Source organism: Theropithecus gelada, chromosome 1 (genome assembly GCF_003255815.1).
Source record: "Theropithecus gelada isolate Dixy chromosome 1, Tgel_1.0, whole genome shotgun sequence".
NCBI lineage: Eukaryota > Metazoa > Chordata > Mammalia > Primates > Cercopithecidae > Theropithecus > Theropithecus gelada.
Window position 1 is genome coordinate 52,136,937 of NC_037668.1, and position 24,192 is coordinate 52,161,128.

At 44.5% G+C, this 24,192-nt stretch overlaps 1 protein-coding gene and 1 pseudogene across 4 annotated transcripts in view; one reads left to right on the top strand and one right to left on the bottom strand.

Annotated features, from left to right (window-relative positions):
* The window catches only part of SRRM1 (serine and arginine repetitive matrix 1), a 30,489-nt gene extending 21,598 nt beyond the window's left edge, over positions 1 to 8,891 (top strand). For 3 of the 4 annotated variants that reach the window (XM_025390188.1, XM_025390179.1, XM_025390196.1), the window contains 5 exons: positions 2,765 to 2,875; positions 5,036 to 5,500; positions 6,033 to 6,228; positions 7,309 to 7,518; positions 7,795 to 8,891. In XM_025390188.1, the coding sequence (XP_025245973.1) occupies positions 2,765 to 2,875; positions 5,036 to 5,500; positions 6,033 to 6,228; positions 7,309 to 7,518; positions 7,795 to 7,899 (1,087 nt within the window). In that variant the 3' untranslated portion in view covers positions 7,900 to 8,891. The remainder of the gene's footprint in view (positions 1 to 2,764; positions 2,876 to 5,035; positions 5,501 to 6,032; positions 6,229 to 7,308; positions 7,519 to 7,794) is intronic. The other variant, XM_025390168.1, reaches the window with a different exon arrangement.
* LOC112616493 lies at positions 2,932 to 3,026 on the bottom strand (annotated as a pseudogene).
* Positions 8,892 to 24,192: the final 15,301 nt, after the last annotated feature.

Consider the following 24,192-nt stretch of genomic DNA (forward strand, 5'->3'; position numbering starts at 1 on the left):
AGTCTGGCTCTATCACCCAGGCTGGAGTGCATTGGTGCGACCTCAGCTCACTGCAACCTCTGCCTCACAGGTTCAAATGATTCTCCTGCCTCAGCCTCCTGAGTAGCTGGGACTACAGGTGCATGCCACCACACCCAGCTAATTTTTGTATTTTTAGTATAGAAGGGGTTTCGCCATGTTGGACAGGCTGATCTCAAACTCCTGACGTCAAGTGATCCACCCACCTCAGCCTCCCAAAGTGCTGCGATTACAGGCATGAGCCACTGGGCCCGACCGGCATATCTTTATTGAAACTTTTGATTATTAGTATCAGTGTGACCATAAAACTGTAAACTTTTAGAGCCAAATGCCTAATTCAGGCCTTAATCTCGTAAGTGAGAAGATAGAGGCCCCAATGTGGTAGTTTCTTAGGGCCACAAAGTGACAAAGTCGGATCTTAGACCTATACGTTTGACATTACACTAGTCTGTCTGAACCAGCTGTCTGCTTTTGGGGGCCTTAGCTGCCACTGAATTTTGAAGTGTTTATCCTTGCTGAAGCTATCCCACTATCCTTTTTGTAGCTCAGTTTTTGAAACTGTGTTGCTTTAGGTAATCTCATCAATAAGTGTTTTCTGGGAAAGGAACCAGTGAGCAGTGTTTGTGATGAAGCAAAGCACAGGGTATTTACACTGTGGAGGAAACTGCTGCATGATAATAAAAGACAAAAACCTAAAAAAGATTAGTTTGGCTGCTAAAGCATTCCTTTCCCAGCTATAACTACCTCTGACTTTTGTGAAGTTGCTGGCACAGCAGCTAAACAATTGCTTTACAGAGTTAGATTAGTGGTGCAATTTCTTCTCTTTGATCTCCCCTTCCCTCCCCGCCCCGCCCCACACACCAAATTATGGAACTACTTGTTGTTCTGGAAAGAGATTTCTCACAGCAGTAAAATCAACACTAACATTTATTGCTGTACTCCAGGATGTTTTTGTTTTATTTCTCGTCATTTAAAAAGTATTTTAAGTTATATACCAGCAGCTTAAAGTTTAATGCCATTAAAAATTGCCATCAGGTGCCTAGGATTTAGAGATGGAGGAAGGATTATTTGGGATTATGCTTCAGTATCATATTTTAGAAGGGGAGATGGAAGCTGGGTGTGGTGGCTCATGCCTATAATCTCAGCACTTTGGGAGGCTGAGGTGGATGGATCACCAGAGGTCAGGAGTTCAAGACCAGCCTGACCAACATGGCAAAACCCCGTCTCTACTAAAAATACAAAAAAGTTAGCCGGGCGTGGTGGTGCATGCCTGGAGTCCCAGCTACTCGGGAGGCTGAGGCAGGAGAATCGCTTGAATCTGGGAGGTGGAGGTTGCAGTGAGCCAATATCGTGCCATTGCACTCCAGCCTGGGCAACAAGAGCAAAACTCCATCCCAAAAAAAAAAAAAAAGAGGCTCACGCCTGTAATCCCAACACTTTGGGAGGCCGAGGCGGGTGGATCACGAGGTCAGGAGATTGAGACCATCCTGGCTAACACTGTGAAACCCCATCTCTACTAAAAATACAAAAAATAAGCCGGGCATGGTGGTGGGCACCTGTAATCCCAGCTACTCGGGAGGCTGAGACAGGAGAATGGCGTGAACCTGGGAGGCGAAGCTTGCAGTGAGCCCAGATCGTGGCCACTGCACTCCAGCCTGGGCAACAGAGCGAGACTCCATCTCAAAAAAAAAAGAAAGAAAGAAAAGAAAGGGGAGATAAAGCCTGGTTTTGAATATTTGATATGTATTTAGTATGAGGTCTTAGTCCCCACAAAGCATAAGCAGATTTAAGTTGAAAAATTTACTGGTGAATTTTAGGATTTTGTCTGTTCAGTTAGCAGAGCTTTCTTAATTTCAAAGGGGAACCAAGACAAAACATAATTCCAGATTCACAGGAAGCATGAGTCCTGTCCTGGGCAAAAAAAAAATTAAGAGCTTGGAGCAGAGACATCCAGATTTGGGTCTTAAGCCACTTGTGACTATTGGCATTTTTGAATTTCTGTATTAGGCTCTAAAGCAGTTGATTCCTAGTAAGGAATCAGAATCACCTGGAAAGCCTTTCCCAAAAACACCTGGCTGGACCTTAGCCTAGACCTGGTAGACATAAATGTCACATAAGCTTCCCAGGTGGTTCTAATGTGCATCCCCAATAAAACATGTCAGGAATGTTCTGTATTGTGATCCAGAGTAAAATAAAAATTTCACAAAACAGTATTTACCCTTGTCACAAGTAAAACACTGTGGTTTTATTAATTGTTTTAATGCTGCCACCCAGGGTCTTGACTAACGGTCTTGACCTGTAGTTTGAAAAACACTGTTCTGAAACTTAGTAACCATTGCTGCCCTTGGGGTTAATGATAATTGAAACCGTGTTTTCTGGGTCACTGTAAATGCCACTGACTGAAAGTTAACTATAGGCCAGGCGTGGTAACTCACGCCTGTAATCCCAGCACTTTGGGAGACTGAGGCGGGCGGATCACCTGAGGTCAAGAGTTCAAGGCCAGCCTGGCCAACATGGTGAAACTCCGTCTCTACAAAAATATTTTTAAAAATTAGCCAGGCACAATTATGGGTGCCTGTAATCCCAACGACTCAGGAGGCTGAGGCGGGAGAATTGCTTGAACCCAGGAGGTGGAGGTTGCAGTGAGCTGAGATCGTGCCATTGCACTCCAGCCTGGGCGACAGAGCGAGACTCCATCTCAAAAAAAAAAAAAAGAAAAAATTAACAGTAATTCTTCTTGGTTTAGTGGTAGACGGAGGAGAAGTCCATCCCCACCACCCACCAGAAGGCGACGGTCTCCTTCTCCCGCCCCTCCTCCTCGACGGCGCAGGACTCCCACACCACCACCACGACGAAGGTACTTTGTCAAATACGCTAACTGGAGCGTCTCCCCAACTCCCCCCACCCCTGACACATCAGATGAGTAACGGTGCTCACTTCATAACAGGGTTGGGGAGAGGCACAGCTCATGAAAACCCAATCATCATGCTTAGGAACTACAAAAGGATCTCTGAATCTTTCTGATTATTATATCTTATTAGAGTAAGCAGACTAGCATTGTTCAGCCAGTCATAAAAGATCACATATGATTCCATCTATATAAAAAGTCTAGAATACACAAATCTATAGAGATAGAACACAGATTAGGGTCGGGTGGACATGTGGATGGTAATGGCTGCAGAACTATATGAATATACTAAAATCATTTAATTGTATACTTTAAATGGGTAAATAGGTGGATTTTATAGCAGGTGAATCACATATTGTGATAAAGATGTTAATACATTGAAAGGTGGTATTGACTAGTAATTGCAAATAGAAAATTTAGAGATTCCTGTCAGATAGCTCTTACCTAAATAATCAAAGATAACATCCTCAATAAAACATACTGGCATCATGTATTTCCTGGATACTTCTGTAGTATGCTTACCAGTTATGCCGAACCTCAGTCTAATTATTAGGAAATATCAGAGAAACCCAAATTGAAAGTCATTCTACAGAATACCTGACCAGTATTCGAAAGTGTCAATCATGAAAGACAATGACAGAAACAGTCACAGATTGGCAGGAACTAAAGAGATGTAGGGTCCTGGAGCAGAAAAGGGACATTCATTAGTGGAAAATTGGGGTTGTTTTGCTATTTTAGTAATACTGAGTTATCACTGAGGTTCATTTTATAGTTTTGCTAATTTTCTTATGGTTATATAAAATATTAGCATGGTGAAGTGGCAGATCTCCTATTTTTGTAGCTCTTCTGTACATCTACAACTATTTTAAAGTAAAAATTAACATTTAAGTTTTAATGGCATTGCTCGGATATGTTGCCAAGCAATGTAATGGCATGCTGCCACCTTTTTTTTTTTTTTTTTTTTTTTTTTAAGACAGTCTCACTTGGTCACCCAGGCTGCAGTGCAGTGGCACAATCTCAGCTCACTGTAACCTCTGCCTCCTGGGTTCAAGCGATTCTTCTGCCTCAGCCTCCCGAGTAGCTGGGATTACAGGCACCTGCCACCACACCCAGCCAGTTTTTGTACTTTTTGTACAGATGAAACCATGTTGGCCAGGCTGCTCTTAAACTCCTGACCTCAGGCAATCCTCCTGCCTTGGCCTCCCAAAGTGCTGGGATTACAGGTGTGACCAACTCTGCCCGGCCTGGCTGCCACTCTTGAATGCCTGTTATGTGCCAGGCAAAGAGCTAGGCGCTTTATATGCTTTACTACTAGTCCTCAAAGAGACCTTCCTTGATAGTTGGTATTGTTTGCATTGTTCAGGTGAGGAAATGGGAGTTCAGAATTACTAAACAATTGCCCAGATACAGTGATGAAACTGTACCCTACCACATTTCCAAAGTATATGGCCTGTTGTAAAGCTAACTCTGGGCAGGAATTTACTTTGATCTAAAAGTCTGCAAGATCCAAGAGGAAATTAGGCAGTTTGGCCTGATAAGTGGTCTTCTAAGAGAAAATGGAACAGTCTCTTTGAGGGGAGGTAGAAGTGTCTTTAAGGCTTGTGCAGTGAACTCTTTAATTATTCATACAGTGTCCAAATGCTAATTCAGAGAGGACACCATGTAAGAGACCTCTTTAAAGCACGGACTTCCTAAAGTGACCATAATAGAGTTTTGTTAATAGAGTTACTTGGTTATTATATAATAACTGATGTTCAGTTAATACAGTGCAAGATTCTCTTTCCAAAAAACATTGTTGATTTCGTATAAATGTTAAAAGACTTGACGAATTCACACCTTCTGAAAATTGCAAATTTGTTAATCAAAATGTCTTTTTTTTCTTTTTTATACTTAGTCCTGCAGACAAAGTGTCCTGTGTTGCAGTCAGCTGAGATAAACAAGTTTTATTGATATTTAAGTGAGAATATAAAGATGGCATGTTCACTTATAAATATATTCCCTTTGCCTAGTGCTAACTGCAGTATAGTCAAACCTGCTGATTACTTTTCTCTTCATCCTGTTTCTGTATTTTGTTGAGCCTTTCGGCTTAATTATGTATCTTTTTCCTAGGACTCCTTCTCCTCCCCCACGCCGGCGCTCACCTTCTCCTAGAAGATACTCTCCTCCAATACAGAGGAGATACTCTCCTTCTCCACCTCCAAAGAGAAGAACGGCTTCACCTCCTCCCCCTCCTAAACGAAGAGCATCACCATCTCCACCACCAAAGCGGCGGGTCTCCCATTCTCCACCTCCCAAACAAAGAAGCTCCCCAGTCACCAAGAGACGTTCACCTTCATTATCATCCAAGCATAGGAAAGGGTCTTCCCCAAGCCGATCTACCCGGGAGGCCCGATCACCACAACCAAACAAACGGCATTCGCCCTCACCACGGCCTCGAGCTCCTCAGACCTCCTCAAGTCCTCCACCTGTTCGAAGAGGAGCGTCATCATCACCCCAAAGAAGGCAGTCCCCGTCTCCAAGTACTAGGCCCATTAGGAGAGTCTCCAGGACTCCGGAACCTAAAAAGATAAAAAAGTAAAAATATTTTATGCTTTTCCATTAGGAATACTTACATAGCTCTTTATATTTGGAAGCTTCCCGCCCTCCCCCCCCCATATAAAAGGAATAAGTTATGAATATGAGCTTTTAAGTCAAACTTTAGGTACTATTTACAGATCCTGTTCCATTTTTGAGATAGTTTCTATGGCATAAGTTAAATGCCACAGTTTTTTAGTTGGTTCTTAGCAGTTATCAATTTGTTTTTAGGGGTATGCTTCCAAAACTAAAGTTAAGTAAGAAATAGAACATTTCTTGTGTGTGATGTAAGGAACTGACATTACTAATCTTACATAAGAAGCATCATTAACAAAATGGATAGAGGATTATGAGGCTTTAGCCACCCTCTAGGAAACATAGGGATGTAAATTGGATATATGTTAGTAGAATCAACCAGCAATCTAAGTGGTATATTTGAAATTCATAACCTGGTTGTCCAGTGTAGTTGGTGGTTTTCTCATGTGAAGAGGTGTCTGTTCTCAATGCTGAATGTTTTTTCCTTTTTGTCTAGGGTTGCTTCCCCAAGCCCACAGTCTGTAAGGAGGGTCTCATCCTCCCGATCTGTCTCCGGGTCTCCTGAGCCAGCAGCTAAAAAGCCCCCAGCACCTCCATCCCCTGTCCAGTCTCAGTCACCATCTACAAACTGGTCACCAGCTGTACCGGTCAAAAAGGCCAAAAGCCCAACACCGAGCCCATCACCGCCAAGAGTATGTGTCTGCCTTATTTTGGACACCCTTTTATAAATATGTGTGTGGTCACTTTGAAGCAGAGAAAATGTCATTGGGGCATTAAAATATTAGTGTTTAAACTTTTTTTCCCATTTGTGAGTTATATATCTGATCTTGGGCAGGTTTCTGTATTGCATAAAATCAGTGGTTAGATGTCCATCTGTTTTTTGTTTGTTTTTTGAGACAGGGTCTCAGGCTGTCACCCAGGCTGAGTGCATTGGGATGACCATAGCTCACCGCAGCCTTCCTGGACTCAGGTGATCCCTTCGCCTCAGCCTCCCAAGTAGCCGGGATTACAGGCGCATGCTGCTACACCTGGCTGATTTTTTGTTTTTAACTTTTTGTAGAGACAGGGTCTTGCTGTGTTGACCAGGCTGATCTTGAACTCCTGGCCTCTAGTGATCCTCCTTCTGTGGCCTCAGATGTCCATATTTAATTGGGTTGACTGAATAGTTGTGCAAGCTAACTTGTGAGGAGTTTTAAGTAATTGCTTAGAAGTGTGAAATTGAAATATTATGGATTAAATTATAGGAGCCTGCCTTTTACATAAATTTGGTATGTGTGTCATGAGGAAGAACCAGTCATCCCCACTCTAAAGATAGGAGAGCTCAGATGGTAGCTAGAGACATGGCATTCATACAGGCATGTGTTTAGACTAATGGCGGGTACCATTTATTAAAAGTCTGATACACGTTAGGCAAGTATTGTGGGTGATTTACAGATATTCCCATTTAATTTTCACAAGAGCTTTATCAGGTAGGGATTATTACACTTATTTTAGGTAAAAAGGTCTCAGAAAAAGTTCAACAATTTGTCTAAGGTCAAATAGTTCAGGAGCTGGAATTCAGCTCATCCTGGAGATAGCCCCTGACTTTGAATATCTTTCTTGGTGATAATGGCCTTGGGTCTTCCCCGCTCACACCCTCCAAAGCCTTTTGGAAATCTTGAGATTTGTCCATTGGGAATTTGAGGAAATAAAATGTTCAGTTGGACAGAATATTAATCAGATTGATTATAAATGCTGGGTGTTTTTTTGTTTTTGTTTTTCCCCCTTCCTAGAATTCAGATCAAGAAGGAGGTGGAAAGAAAAAGAAGAAAAAGAAGGACAAGAAACACAAAAAGGATAAGAAGCACAAGAAGCACAAAAAACACAAGAAGGAAAAGGCTGTGGCTGCAGCTGCTGCAGCTGCTGTGACCCCTGCAGCCGTTGCAGCTGCCACAACCACATTAGCACAGGAAGAGCCGGTGGCAGTGCCAGAGCCGAAGAAGGTATTTATGAACTCTGTGTATGGCTCTCTTGCAGTATACGTACAGATAGCAAAGTCACTTTATTTTGAGAAGTAGCAAAATTGTTTTTTCTACTAATTGACTACTCTGAGATAAAATTCACACACCAAACAGTTCAGCCATTTACAGTTTGTGGTTCCCTGGGTTTTAGTATATTCAGTCGTCGGGCATCCCCACACTTTGATTTTGCTCTTTACTCAGCATTTCCCACCAGTGTCTTAAGACTTAACCAAGTAAATTCTGTTGTTTTTTTTTTAGGAGACTGAAAGTGAAGCTGAAGATAACCTTGATGATTTAGAAAAGCACCTGCGTGAAAAGGCCCTGAGATCAATGAGGAAGGCCCAAGTGTCCCCACAGTCTTAGGGGGAAATGTTTGTTATGATGTAAATTTTATTTGGTTTGTACGCAGTTCAATTTCAAAATTGCTAAAATGTGTTTGAGCTTTAGACTATAACATTTGTTGTAATAATTGCTAGGTTGAAGTTCACCATGTAAAAAAAGGGGGCATGGATTTACATTGCAAAAGGTGTCCACAGTGTATTAGTGACATTCTTTCATTGACAGCTGACATAATTCATTGAGTGAAATAATTTAAGCCAAAAAAAATTCCCTTTTTAAAAAAGGGGGTTTAAATATTGTTGGCATTTTTATGGTTCCTTTAAATGCCCTGGCTATTCCTAGAGGGGTTTTTTTGTTTGTTTTTTTGGTTTTGATCTTCTTTTTGTTTTTCTTTCTTCTTCTTACATTTTTTTCATTTGAGTCTTAGCTCCCATTTAAGTTATGCTACTGACCTTGTATGGTCTGTAAGCTTGCCCAGAAATAAGACCACTGTTTTGAACTACCACAAAAGTATAAATGAATATTTTAATGCCACCATCTTTCCTGTTGCCTGTGGAGTCTCTGCTGAAATGAATCAGGATTCGAGCTCTAGGATGAGACAGAAAATGAAAGCATGTTGTTTGCCAGGACACTGTGGGTTTATATGGATGTGTAACAAGTTGATTTGGAACACTGGACTCTCATTCTGTTCTTCTGGTTTTGTTTTTTGGTTTTGTTTTTTTCTTTTGTAAAGACAATGAGCTAGTCCCAGAAAGGATCCTTCAGTTACATACAATTTGTTTAATGAAATGTCATGGCTCTGTTCATATCTTTGTCTTGTTCTTCCGATTGGTATATACAAGTTTCAGAGCTCTTGTATTTGGAAGGCTGGAAGGGCCCAGACTTTGGAATAGTGTCTTGGTTTCACTGTTTTTGTTTTGATTTTTTTTTTTTGTTTTGATTTTTTTTTTAAACTAAAGCTATATAAAGCTTGTGGATTAAACAGAATAAATTTCTAAATTTAAAAATTTTGCCACTCACTTTTACTTAATAGTGCCTGTGTAAACCCTTTGGTGTGTTGGAAGTTGGGTAAGGGAAAGAAAAGGTGATGAAATTAAGGTTTTACCATCTTTATTTCAGTAATTACTGTTGTGAGTGCTGTAAAGGGAAAGTCTCAGCGTGTGATTGGAACATTTAGAATACTGGTGGGAGAAGTCCACCAGGCAAAGGGAAGAGCATTGCAGTCAGTGTCTGTGTATTCCCTGAGGCAGAAGGAGCCTGGCATGTTAGCAAGTGAACAAAGGCTAAGGAATGACTGGAACACCCTCTGTCGGCGTTGTGTGAGTGTGTGTGTGCGCGTGCACGTGCACGCTCGTGCTTAATATTTGGCTATGTACAACCAAGTCTGTTTTGCATTTAAAACTCAGTGGAACAAAAATATGGGGAAACTTGGCGTTGTTAACATAGTATGAGGTAAAATAGCAACATCCGTATGAAGGAAGTTCACCAGAACTGAGCAGGTCGACACATGTATGGTTTGATATATAAGTTCTGGCAGTTGAAGCAAAACAAGGAAGAAAATGCCTACAATCTTAATTTCTTTCTTTCTCTTCTTTTTTTTTTCTTGAGATGAGGTCTCGCTGTGTCGCCCAGGCTGGAGTGCAGTGGTGTGATCTCAGCTCACTGCAACCTCCACCTCCTGGGTTCAAGCGATTCTCCTGCCCCAGCCTCCCGAGTAGCTGGGATTACAGGCGCCCACCACTACGCCAAGCTAATTTTTCATATTTTTAGTAGCGACGGGGTTTCACATCTTGGCCAGGCTAGTCTCAAACTCCTGATGTCAAGTGATCCACCTGCCTCGGACTCCCAAAGTGCTGGGATTATAGGCATGAGGCACCACACCTGGCCATAATGCCATAAAAGGCATACCAAAATTAACATGTCCAAAATAAGATTTTTAATACAATCTTCTGATCTCAGTCCATTTCAGTACCTGTCACTGTCATTTCTTCAAAATTGAAGAGTCCTTATAATCAGTGGCCATACTGTCTACTCCCCAATACTCTTGCATGCTGTTCCCTACAGCCCAAGTCACATCACAGGTGTGCTAAAATCCTCAGAAAGCAGTTTCAGAATAAAACAAAAATTTCTTACTATGGCCTGTAAGGGCTAATAGGATTGGGCCAAATCTGCTTTGGTAACTTTATTGTCACTCAGCAGTCTACTCGAGCCATGCTGGCCACCCTGTCTTCCTTTTTTTCCAAAAAGCTGACTTCTCTTTCAGACTTTTGTACCGTGCCCACGGTTCTTTATCCTGGAAGGCACTCCTGGTCTTACTGCTTGTTTCTTTACTTGGTTTGCCTCAGACACTTCCCCAGTTCCCTCTCCTTTGTTTTCATGGATGTCAACTTTTGCTACCTAAAATTATGCATTTACTACCTAAAATAATGCATTTGCCACCTAAAATGATGCATTTTTGCTCGCTAGGAAGCTGGTCTTATTCTTGGCTATTTCCCCAGTGGTACAAACCAGTGTACCACGGTACACTGTATTCCAGTGTATTCATTCGAGGAATGAGTAAATTTAGTTGTCATTGCATCCATACTGGCCAGATACTACTAGGGTTTGAGGTAAAGTGAAGAGGCCAGACGCAGTGGCTCAGGCCTGTAATCTCAGCACTTTAGGAAGGACGAGGTGGGGGTACTGCTTGAGCCCAGGAGTTTGAGACTAGCCTGGGCAACATAGGTGACCCCCCTAAAAATTAGCTGGTCATGGTGGCATGTACCTGTAGTCCCAGCTACTCCAGAGGCTGAGGAGGGAGGATCATTTGAGCCTGGGAGGTCAGGGCTGCAGCAAGCAGTGATTGTTCCATTTCACTGCAAAAAAAAAAAAAAAAAAAATGATTGCTGTCCTTAAGGAGCATCCACCTACTGGGTATGCAGACATGCAAACAATTTGCGGACTGCACACTGAGTCTGGTGAACCAGGATTTTTACCATAGCTTCTACTGTATGGTCTTGGGCAAGTTACTTGACCTTGAAGTGATGCCATTTCCTCTTCAGTGGAAATGATGGAATCTACCTCAGAGTTTTTGAAGATTTAAATGTGTCAGTTAATACATATAAAGCAATGATACCAAAAGACAGCTTCCCATTCTAACATGACGTAGCCATTCTTGTAATTATGGCAAAGTTTAGTTTAGATGACAAAAAAGTATTTTAGATCAGCCCCATGTAAGGCAATTTATTTTTTTTTTTTTTAAGATTTAACTCACATGCCATAAAATTCACCATCTCAGTGGTATTCAGAGGTTATGCAACCTTCACCAATATCTGTTCCAAAATATTGTCGTCACCCCAAAAAGAAACTTTGTGCTCATTAACAGTCACTTCAATTACCCTGACAGTTCTTTTAGCCCCAGCCCCTGGCAAGTACTTTGCTATCTATAGATTTGCCTATTCTGTACATTTCACTGAAATCATACAATATTGGGCCTTTTGTCTGGCTTCTTTCACTTAGCACAGTGTGTTCCAGGTTCGTTCACGTTGTAACAGGCATCAGTGCTTCATTTTTATTTTTATTTTTTGAAACAGGGTCTCTATCTGTCACCCAGGTCAGAGTGCAGTGAGGCAGTCATGGCTCACTGCAGCCTCGACCTCCCAGTCTGAGGCAACCCTCCCACCGCAGCCTCCTGAGTAGCTGAGATTACAGGCATGCGCCACCATGCCCAGCTAATTTTTGCATTTTTTCAGTACACATGGGGTTTTACCATGACTGGTGTCAAACTCCTGGACTCAAGCGACCCACCTGCCTCAGTTTCCCAGAGTGCTGGTGTCAGAGGTGTCCAAACCAGAGCAACTCCATCTTGAATAGGGGCTGGCTAAAATAAGGCTGAGACCTGCTGGGCTGCATTCCCGGGAGGTTAAGGCATTCTTAGTCATAGGATGAGACAGGAGGTTGGCACAAGATACAGGTCACAAAGACCTTGCTGATAGACAGGCTGTGGTAAAGAAGCTGGCCAAAACCCGCCAAAATCAAGATGGTCATCCTCATTGCTCATTATATGCTAATTATAATGTATTAGCATGCTAAAAGACACTTCCACCAGCGCAGTGACAGCTTACAACTTCCGGAAGTTACCCTTTATGGTCTAAAGTGGGGAGGAGCCCTCGGTCCTGAGAAATCCATGCCCCTTTCCTGGAAAACTCATGAACAATCCACCCCTTGTTTACCAATAATCAAGGAATAACTGTAAGTATACTCAGCCGAGCGCCCATGCCGCTGTTCTGCCTATGGAGTAGACATTTTTTATCCTTTACTTTCCTAATAAACTGACTTTATGGACTCACCCTGAATTCTCTCTTGGGGTCTGGATCAGGACCCTTTTCCGGTAACACTGGGATTGTAGGCGTGAGCCACCGTGTCCAGCCACTTCATTTCTTTTTACTGTTGGATAGTATTCCCTAGTTTGAATATACCATGTTTTGGTTATCCATCAGTTGAATATTTGAGCTATTTCCATCTTCTGGCTACTAGGATAAAGCTGCTATGAACATTTGCATGTAAGTTTCTGTGTAAGCATATGCTTTGATGCTGTTGGATATATGTGCCTAGGATTTGGAATTTCTTGGAATTGCTGGGTCATGTAATTGTATGTTTAATGTTTTTAGGAACTGCACCTTTTTTTTTGAGATGGAGTTTCGCACTTGTTACCCAGGCTGGAGTGCAATGGCACTATCTCGGCTCACTGCAACCTCCGTATCCCAGGTTCAAGCGATTCTCCTACCTCAGCCTCCTGAGTGCTGGGATGACAGGTGCCCGCCACCAAGCCTGGCGAATTTTTGTATTTTTAGTAGAGACGGGGTTTCACCGTGTTGGCCAGGCTGGTCAGGTGATCCACCTGCCTCGGGCTCCCAAAGTGCTGGGATTACAGGTGCCCGCCACCGCGCCTGGCCGCAGCTGCACCATTTTACATTCCTACTATCAGTGTATGAGGATTCCAGTTTCCCCATGTCCTTGTCAATATTTGTCATTATCTGTCATCTTGATTATAACCATCCTAGTGGGTGTGAAGTGCTATCTCACTGTGTGTGATATGCATTTGCCACATGGCTGGTGATGGTGAGCATCTTTTCACGTGCTGGTATTCCTCAATGCCATTTTAAGCTGATTTGTATCTGCATGAACATGTTTCTGAAGTTGTGGGTATAGGATTAGATCCAGGGCTGGGTTCAGAGTCTGTAGAAGAGAGCTGATGGTATTTGTAGTACTCTCATACCCATATGTGGAGGTTGGAGATAGGGAACTATGGCCAAACCAAAATGTGTTCCCATTTTATAAACAGGATCAGGAGACTCAGGGAGAGTGTGACTTAAGGTAACTGGTAGGTGCACTTCTAATTAATATTGTCCCTTTACCATCTGATAAAGAACCCAATATTTTCAGCTGGGCGCGGTGGCTCACGCCTGTAATCCCAGCACTTTGGGAGGCCGAGGCGGGTGGATCACGACGTCAGGAGATCGAGACCATCCTGGCTAACATGGTGAAACCCCATCTCTACTAAAAATACAATTAGCTGGGCGTGGTGGCACGCGCCTGTAGTCCCAGCTACTTGGGAGGCTGAGGCGGGAGAATTGCTTGAACCTGGGAGGCGGAGGTTGCAGTGAGCCGAGATTGTGCCACTGCACTCCAGCCTGGGCGACAGAGCAAGACTCTGTCTCAAAAAATAATAGTAACCCGATATTTTCCTCAATATAGCTGTCCAACTTCTAGTATTATAACAGTCATATAAGATAGTGAATGTAGGGTGGGGCATGTTGTCTCACATCTATAATCCTAACACTTTGGGAGGCAAAGGCAGGTGGATCACTTGAGCCCAGGAATTTGAGACCACCCTGGGCAACATGATGAAACCTTTCTCTACAAAAATACAAAAATTATACAGGCATAGTGGTGTGTGCCTATAGTCCCAGATACTCGGGAGGCTGAGGCAGGAGCATCACTTGAGCCTGGGAAGTCGAGGCTTGCAATGAGCCGTGTTTGCACCACTGCACTCCAGCCTGGGTGACAGAACGAGACCCGGTCTTACAAAAGAAAAAAAAGTGAATATAGAAACACCACCCAAATGTGCGGTTGTTAGGAAAACACTGGGGTTTAGGCTGTAGCTTATTATTCCAAGAAATCCAAGTTTAGAAGTTGAAAATTGCATGGCATTAATTTTTTATTTTTTTAGAGACAGGGTCTCTGTCGCCCAGGCTGGAGTGCAGTGGCATGATCATAGTTCACTGTACTTTGAACCTGGAACTCCTGGGTTCAAAGGATCATCCTGCCTCAGCCTCCCAAGTAGCTGGGACCACAGGTGCACGCCACCACGCCCAGCTAATGTTTTGTATTTTTAGAAGAGAAGGGGTTTCGCCATGTTACCCAGGCTGGTCTCAAACCCCTGAGTTCAAGGAATCTGCCTCCTCACCCTCTGAAAGTGCTGGGATTACATATGTGAGTCACCACACCCTGCAGCCTTTTTTTTGTTTTGGACAGGGTCTCACTCTTGCTCAGGCTGGAGTGCAGTGGCTCAATTTTGGCTCACTGCAACCTCCACCTCCCAGAATCGAGCAATCCTCCTACATACAGGCATATTTTGAGGCCCCAACTCTGCTCAATCCTCAAAGATCAACTCTAAGATTCCCATATTTTTTATCTGAAAGACCCATGTTAGTTCACACCAAACATTACCCTTTGACTCGTAGGGACTCAGTTATTGCTGTGCTCCTAATATGATGAATTGGTAGCGTGAAAGGAAAATAAACTTCGGGACACCAAAATCACTAAGCTGATGGGAAAAGTCAAGCTGGGAACTGCATCAGGTAAAACTGCCTCCCATTTTATTTCTAAATGAGATAGATGCAAAGATTAAAAAAAAAAAAAAGCTACATACCGACCTGGCATGGTGGCTCATGCCTGTAATCCCAGCACTCTGGGAAACTGAGGAGGGCGGATCACGAAGTGGGGAGATCGAGACCCTCCTGGCTAACACAAGTGAAACCCCGTCTGTACTAGAAATATAAAAAATTAGCCAGATGTGGTGGCGGGCGCCTGTAGTCCCAGCTACTCGGGAGGCTGAGGCAGGAGAATGGCGGGAGCCCGGGATGCGGAGCTTGCAGCGAGCCAAGGCAGCACCACTGCACTCCAGCCTAGGCGACAGAGCTAGACTCCGTCTCAAAAAAAAAAAAGGCTCCATACCTCCCTCACAATTTGCCGACGAGGAAATTCCTTGTGGCCCTCAACATCTTCACTATAAAACAGTGATGTTGAATTTCACCCTGGCTATGTACATTGATTGCTCATCTTCACAAGTGCAGGAGAGACAGTCATCCCAGTGGCCACCTGAGACAAATGCATATTTGATGGCTTCCCTCTTTTTTTTTTTTGAGACAGGGTCTCCCTCTGTCACCCAGGCTGGAGTGTAGTGGTGCAATCTCAGCTCACTGCAACCTCTGCTTCCGGGATTCCAGCAATCCTCCCACCTCAGGCAGCTGGGACTACAGGCATATACCACCATGCCCAGCTGATTGTTTTGTATTTTTAATAGAGACGGAGTTTCCTCATATTACCCAGGCTGGTCTTGAACTCTTGGCCTCAAGTGATCCACCAGCCTCGGCCTCCCGAAGTGCTAGGATTACAGGCGTGAACCACTGCACCCAGCCCCTCTGCCCTATTTTCTTTATGTAAAAATGTATACTCACTGAGCCAAACTAAAACTTACGTGACTATTTCTCTACTCTCCTGTCACGTGTAAATTGTGTATTCAGTGAAAGGCTAATCAAAGACTCAAAAGAATGCAACTGTTTCTGTCTCTTACCTACCTATCACCTGGAACCTCCTCTTGTACCTGCTTCGAATTGTCCCGCCTCTCCAGACCGAACCAATGTGCATCTTACACATATTGATTGATGTCTCATGGCTCCCTAAAATGCATAAAAGCAAGCTGTACCCATGCCACCTTGGGCACATGTCATTAGGACCTCATGAGGCTGTCATGGCCACATCCTTAACCTTGGCAAAATAAACTTTATAAATTGATTGAGACCTGTCTCAGGTACTTCGGGTTCACAGTAGGATCTGAAGTACAGGTTTTCCAAAGCTCTTGGCAAAAACGTTTCACGTTTGTCAATATGTAGCAGGTTGGCAGGTTTTCATAATTATAAGAATGTCAAGCTTGAATAATGAGATTCAAAAAATAGGATTATGTACAGAGCCCAGAGCTTGAGGTTGGCTACCCAAGAGGATAGATTCAGGTTGTCCTAAATATACACTCCAATTAGCAGCAGTTACAAATGGGTCTTTTTAAGGAATAAAGAAGAGGCAGTTCTGAAATTGTTTACCAAGAATTTACTACATTTATCGCATAAGCTTGGTCGCGCACAGTGGTTCATGCCTGTAATCCCAGCACTTTGGGAGGCCGAGGCAGGCAGATCGTCTGAGATCAGGAGTTTGAGGCCAGACTGACCAACATGGCAAAACCCCATAACTACTAAAAATACGAAAATTAGCCGGTTGCAGTGGCATGCGCCTGTAATGCCAGCTACTCAGGAGGCTGAGGCAGGAGAATTGCTTGAACCTGGGAGGCTCATAGTGAGCCCAGATCACACCACTGCACTCCAGCCTGGGCGACAGAGCAACACTGTCTCAAAAAAACATAATAAAATAAAAATAGGGGCCGGGCGCGGTGGCTCATGGCTGCAATCCCAGCACTTTGGGAGGCCGAGGCGGGTGGATCACGAGGTCAGGAGTTCAAGACGAGCCTGCTCAATGTGGTGAAACTCCATCTCTACTAAAAAATACAAAACGTAGTTGGGCGCAGTGGTGCACTCCTGTAGTCCCAGCTACTCGGGAGGCTGAGGCAAGGGAATCGCTTGAACCCAGGAAGCGGAGGTTACAGTGAGATCACTCCAGCCTGAGCCAACAGAGTGATACTCTGTCGCAAAAACAAACAAACAAACAAAATTAGCTCTCGATTGGCCGTACATTGTTCTTTGTATCACAAATTCCAGGAGCATGAAGATAGTGGGTGAGGCAGCTCGTCAGGAACAAAATGCCTTTAAACAGTTGCCCCAGAGCATGGGGTTTTGGGGAAGAAGGATGACTAAAGTCCCATGCTTCTATATCTCTGGGCCTGATAAATGTTGCCTGCCTCGCATAGCTCAGATGGCCCCGAGCTTTTTTTTTTTTTTTTTCTTTCTCTAGGGGTTTCTGCCAAGATGCTAACCGTTACATTTCAGGTGTATCAGAGAGGAGCTGATGGGTGCTGAGTCCCAAGAGAAGCACCCTGTTTGCAGAGGGCTATGGATACCTCTCACCAGATGGGGCAGGAAGAATGAAGGGAACAACTTAGTATCAGCAGAATCGTAAACTCCTTAGCTGGAAGCTACCTTAAGGAAGTGTTTGGCAGACTGTAGGTGGAGACCCATGAGTGAATTGTAGAATTTAATAGATCACAACTAGCATTAAAAGAAAACGAAAATAGTAAATTTGAGTCCAAATCACATATAGTAGGTTAAGTATTGTTTCATGGATCGTGTATATATATTCATGTATGTATGTGTGTGCTTGTGTGTACAGGGTTGCAATATTAAATGTATTCTAGGCTGGACATGGTGGCTCATGTGTATAATCCCAGGACTTTGGGAGGCTGAGGCGGGCGGTTCACTTGAGGCCAGGAGTTTGAGACCAACCTGGCCATCATGGTGAAAACCCATCTCTACCAAAAAAATACATATATATACAAAAATTAGCCAGGCGTGGTGGTGCACACCTGTAGTCCCAGCTACTTGGGAGGCTGTGGCATGAGAATCACTTGAAACCCAGGAGGCAGAGATTGCAGTGAGCCAAGACAGCGCCACTGCACTCCAGCCTGGGTAACAGAGCAAGACTCTGTCTCAAAAAAAATAAAAATAAAAATAAGATAAAATAAAATAAAAAGTATTCTAGACTGGGCGCAATTGCTCATGCCTGTAATCCTAGCACTTTGGGAGGCCGAGGCAGGCGGATCACAAGGTCAGGAGTTCAAGACCAGCCTGACCAACATGGTGAAACCCCGTCTCTACTAAAAACACAAAAATTAGTCAGGTGTGCTGGCGGGCACCTTGTAATCCCAGCTACTCAGGAGGCTGAGGCAGGAGAATTGCTTGAACCTTGCAGGTGAAGTTTGCAGTGAACCGAGATTGTGCCACTATATGCCAGCCTGGGTAACACAGCGAGACTCCATCTCAAAAAAAAAAGTATTCTAATGCAGTTTGTAGTTAACAAAATCGAAACTATCTACTTTATAGGTATCTAGGCTGCCAGCTTTTAAACTGGTCTGCAGAGCCGTAAGGAGAAAGTTATAGTTCAAACTTTCTCTGTAAAATAGAGCCACTGGTAGGACCTGTCTTTGTTAAGGATTGAGATGATACCATTAATCCTCATGCAAGTAATCGGCTCTGCTTTGATTTTTTTTTTTTTTTTTTTTTTTAACTTTGGGCTTCCCCCATTGGATTTAACTTGAATAAAGGAATCTACAGCCAAAAAAAAAAAAAAAAAGTGAAACCACTGATCTAGCCTAGTCCTTGTCTCTGTAAAAAAGTCTAAAGCCAGGCCGGGCGCAGTGGCTCATGCCTGTAGTACCAACACTTTAGGAGGCCAAGGCGGGCAGATCGTGAGGTCAGGAGTTTGAGACCAGCCTGACCAACATGGTGAAACCCCGTCTCTACTAAAAATACAAAAAATTAGCTGGGCATGGTGATGGGCGCCTGTAATCCCAGCTACTCGAGAGGTTGAGGCAGGAGAATCACTTGAACCCGGGAGTTTGAGGTTGCAGTGAACCAAGATCGCACCATTGCATTCCAGCCTGGGTGACAGAGTGAGACGCCATCTCAAAAAAAAAAAAAAAAAAGTCTAAAACCAGGAACTAACTAGCCCAAGGTCCCCACACTCCCACATACCATAGTAAAGCCATGGCCCCAGCACTTTCCTACTCTGTCACACTACCTCAGCCAGGGTGCTTGTAAAATTGCCCAACTTCTGTTGTAGTCAAGGAAACAAAGACCAGGTGAGGTTAGCCAGGTCGTCTGCAGTAGGAGAAGTGGTTTCCAGTGGACACTGGTAATGTGGAGGGAAAAGCCGCACCTGGGAAAAGGGTGGGAAACAACAGTCCTTATTAAGTCCAGCGTGTGTTCCTTCACCAAGACCCTCCTCAGTGCACAACCAGGCCGGGGGCTTCTGGCATTTTAAACGTGGGGGCTTTGGCTTCTGCAGCCAACCAGAGGGAGGTGGCAAAGCCTAACAGGTCTCAGCCTGGTGGGACCCACCCAGGCAGTAGGGATTTGCCGAGCCTCTGCCAGGTGCTCAGGGCTGGTTCAAGGCTCGTACCCCGGGATTTCCCACTTTCTTTCTTTTGCTTTTCTTGCTTCTTGCTGTTTCTGCCCAGAATGTCCTTTTTTGGGGGGGTAGGGCAGAGTCTCGCTCTGTCACCCAGGTGGGAGTGCAATAGCGTGATCTCGGCTCACTGCACCCTCCGCCTCCTGGGCTCAAGTCATCCTCCCACCTCAGCCTCCTGAGTAACTGGGACTATAGGCGTATACCACCAGGCCCAGCTAATTTTTGCATTTTTGGTAGAAGTGGGGTTTGGCCATGTTGCCCAAGCTGGTCTCAAACTCCTAAGCTCAAGCTATCCTCCCACCTTGGCCTCCCAAAATGCTGGGCTCACAGGGTGGGCCACTGCACCTAGCCTGGAATGTTATTTCTTGTCCAAATCATTTTTGGACTTATAAATGCATTTAATATGATATTTTATTTTATTTTATTTTTGAGACAGAGTTTCGCTCTTGTCACCCAGGCTAGAGTGCAATGGTGCGATCTCAGCTCACCGCAACCTCCGCCTCCTGGGTTCAAGCGATTCTCCTGCCTCAGCCTCCTGAGTAGCTGGGATTACAGCCATGCGCCAGCACGCACAGGTAATTTTGTATTTTAAGTAGAGACAGGGTATCTCCATGTTGGTCAGGCTGGTTTCAAACTCCTGACCTCAGGTGATACGCCTGCCTTGGCCTCCCAAAGTGCTGGGATTACAGGCATGAGCCACTGTGCCTGGCTATAGCATACATTTTAAAAGTGTTTTCTATGGCCAGGAGAATTGGAATATAAAAGTTACCCCTATGCCAACATCAAAACATGGCCACAGTCCTCCCCATTGTATATTTCTTACCCAATCATTTAAAAACAATTTTAGATGCCTTTTTTTTTTTTTTTTTTTTTGAGACAGAGTCTCCCTCTGTTGCTCAGGCTGGCGTGTGCAGTGGCGTGATCTTGGCTCACTGCAACCTCTACCTCCCAGGTTCAACTGATTCTCCAGCCTCAGCCTCTCGAGTAGCTGGGATTACAGGCGTGTGCCACCATGCCCAGCTAATTTTTTTTTAGTATTTTTTAGTAGAGACAGGGTTTTACCATGTTGACCAGGCTGGTCTCAAACTCCTGACCTCAGGTGATCCACCCGCCTCAGCCTCCGAAAGTGCTAGGATTACAGGCATGAGCCACTGTGCCCAGCCTAATTTTTATATTTTTAGTAGAGACAGGATTTTGCCATGTTGGCCAGGTTGATCTGGAACTCCTGGCCTCAAGTGATCTGCCCGCCTCGGCCTCCCAAAGTGCTGGAATTATAGGCGTGAGCCACCGCGCCTGGACTAATATGATATTTTCTAATTTTAAAAAGGCATGCTCGTTTTTAGAGAATTTGGAAAACATAAAAATCTAGAGAAAAAGTATTGGCAATCCCACCATCCTAATATAATCAAAGACACCTGTCCTAGGTCAAATGTCCTACCTGGCTACACCCAACCCACCCTGAGCTCCTCTCCTCTAATATATAAAATGAGTTAGGTTTTTTCTCTATAAGTACATTCATAGCTACAAATATCAGGATCATACCAGATACACATAATATTTAATATTCTTTTTTCACTGGGCATATTATGAACTAGAATTATAGCATACTTTTTTTTTTTTTTTTTTTTTTGAGATGGAGTTTGCTCTTGTAGCCCAGGCTGGAGTGCAATGGCACGATCTCAGCTCACCGAAACCTCTGCCTCCCAGGTTCAAGGGATTCTCCTGCCTCAGCCTCCTGAGTAGCTGGGATTACAGCCACGCGCCATCACGCCCAGCTAATTTTGTATTTTTAGTACAGATGGGTTTCTCCATGTTGGTCAGGCTGGTCTCGAACTCCCGACCTCAGGTGATCCACCCACCTTGGCCTCCCAAAGTGCTGGGATTACAGGCATGAGCCACTGTGCCTGGCTATAGCATACATTTTAAAAGTGTTTTCTATGGCCAGGAAAACTGGAAAATAAATAAAAGTTACCCCTATGCCAACAACAAAACACGGCCACAGTCCTCCCCATTGTATATTTCTTACCCAGTCTTTTAAAAATAATTTTAGATGTCTTCTTTTTTTTTTTTTTTTTTTTTTAGACAGAGTTGTCTGTTGTCCAGGCTGGAGTGCAGTGGCATGATCTCCTGACCTCAGGTGATCCACCCGCCTTGGCCTCCCAAAGTGCTAGGATTATAGGCGTGAGCCACCATGCCCAGTCTAATTTTTGTATTTTTAGTAGAGACAGGGTTTTGCCATGCTGACCAAGTTGGTCTGGAAATCCTGGCCTCAACTGAGATGCCCACCTCGGCCTCCCAAAGTGCTGGAATTACAGGCATGAGCCACAACACCCAGCCAGATGCTTCTATTTACTTAAACTCTAACCTCTGTAGGTCAAACGGTAGTGATGGTACCCACCTTCACAGGGTTTCTGTGAGGATTAAATGAGACAAATGAAACACAGGCCCTGTCCCAGGAGAGATGATGGCATATGAGCAGGGGTCGGGGGTGGGAGCCAGGGGACACTCAGGCGTGATAAAATGAGGTGACTGGTGACAGAGATGGAAGCTGTGTAGTGTAGCGATGGTCAGCAGTATCTTGCAGCCAGCTTCTCAGCCACAGACATACTTACTGTGAGACCTGGGCACATGAGTTCACCTCCTTCAGCCTCCATTTCCTCTTCTGTAAAATGGGCATGGATTCAATAACATTATACAGGTAGAGGACTTAGCTCATGCCTGGCACATCACAAGGGCTCCATCAATGACAGTTTTCAGTGTTTCATCAAATCTTAGATACTTGCAATTGTAGGATGCACCACCACCTATTAAACCACCACTACATTCATTGTAAGACGTATCCGACTTCAGAGAGGTCAAAATGCAGGGAGAAAGAGTCTTAATTTTCACTACATCCAGTGTCGTTATTCAGAAGGGTCTGGGACACTGAGGTAGGGCTCCTGAGCTAGTCCAGGGACACACTCATCCGTCCCTCTGTCTGGCCTTCCCTTCGTTTTCTGAGCCTTCCACTAGGTGGCACCCGGGCCTGGGTGCCTGCCGTGGAGCTGATGCCCCGAGGTCAGTCCTGCCCCTCCGGCTCCTCCATGCTCTTTCTTCCCCTTTCCCTTTTCCTCCTCCCCATCTTTTCTCCTGGAAGTGGGAGGATCTGATTCAGTGCTCAGAGGTTCCCTGTAGGATTGCAGAACTTGAAGAACCGCTACAGGGCTCCCGCCGTCCACTGGCCCCAGCCCATCCCAAGTGGGAATTCCTTCCTAGCAAGTCTCCAGCTCTCACTTGCATACCTTCAGTGGCGGGAAACTCACTACTTCGTGAGGATCCCGTACCATCCTGGTCATGCTCTTGGGCTCTGAAGATGCTCCCCCAAGGGTCCTAGGGAACCCACTTTCTAGTCTTTCAACAGCAGGCGACTTGGGCCTTTGTCTGCTTTGTGTATTGGGGAATTCCCAAGGCCTGGCACAGGTGAGGCATTCATTTGGTGAGTGAATGATTGAGAGTCAATGAACAAACTCAGTTGTTCTGTGCATCTGTTTCATTACCTGTGAAATTGGGTTAATAATAGTATTTACCTCATAAGGCTGTGAGGATTAGATGAGACAGAACCTCTAACCAGGCTTAGTGCCATGCCTGGTACATAGTAAATCCTCAAAAAATACTGTTTTTCTCTTTAATAGCTACGGATAGCGCTACTTTTTTTTTTTTTTTTTTTTTTTTGTAGAGTTTCGCTCTTGTTGCCCAGGCTAGAATGCAATGACATGATATTGGCTCACCACAACCTCTACCTCCCACGTTCAAGTGATTCTCCTGCCTCAGCCTCCCGAATAGCTGGGATTAACAGGCATGCACCACCATGCCCAGCTAATTTTTGTACTTTTAGTAGAGATGGGGTTTCTCTACTACATCCCGTTGGTCAGGCTGGTCTTGAACTCCCAACCTCAGGTGATCCGCCAGCCTCAGCCTCCCAAAGTGCTGGGATTACAGGTGTGAGCCACCGTGCCTGACTGCCATAGCTCTACTCTTATTATCTGAAAGATCTGTTTCAGAGAAAAGTGATTCTGATTTTTTTTTTTTTTTAAAGACAGGGTCTCATACTGTTGCCCAGGCTTGGAGTGCAGTGGCATGATCACAGTTCACTGCAGCCTTGATCTCCTGGGCTCAGGCAATCCTCCCACCTTAGCCTCCCAAGTAGCTGGGACTACAGACGTGTAAAACCATGCCTGGCTAATTTAAACAATTTTTTTGTAGAGATTGGGTTTTGTCATGTGACCCAGGCTGGTCTTGAACTTCTGGGCTCAAGTGATCCACCTGCCTTGGCCTCCCAAAGTGCTGGAATTATAGGCGTGAGCCACAGTGCCCAGCCTGATTCTAATTCTTAAAACTTTCACACAGGCTGGGTGCGATGGCTCCTGCCTGTAATTCCAGCACTGAGCCCTTACTGCATCTCATTCATTCTTCCGCCTGTGTTCCTCCTTACTGCATCTCATTCATTCTTCCGCCTGTGTTCCTCCTTACTGCATCTCATTCATTCTTCCGCCTGTGTTCCTGGGCATTCTTCTCCCATTTTATAGATGAAGGAACCAAAGCCCACAAAGGTCACATAGGCCGGGCGCGGTGGCTTACACCTGTAATCCTAGCACTTTGGGAGGCCAAGGCAGGCAGACTGCTTGAGCCCAGGAGTTTGAGGCCAGCCTTGGTAACATGGAGAAACCCCATCTCTACAAAAAAATTAGCCTGGCGTGATGGCACGCACCTGTAGTCCCAGCTACCCTGGGAGCTGAGGCAGGAGGATCTTTTGAGCCTGGGAGGCAGAATCTGTCTCAAAAAAAAGAAAAAAACAGTCACACAGCTGGCGAGCAATAGAACCAGGATTTAGATCTTGTCTGTCTGACTCCAGAACCCACCCCTTCACTTCTAAGCCTTGTTTTC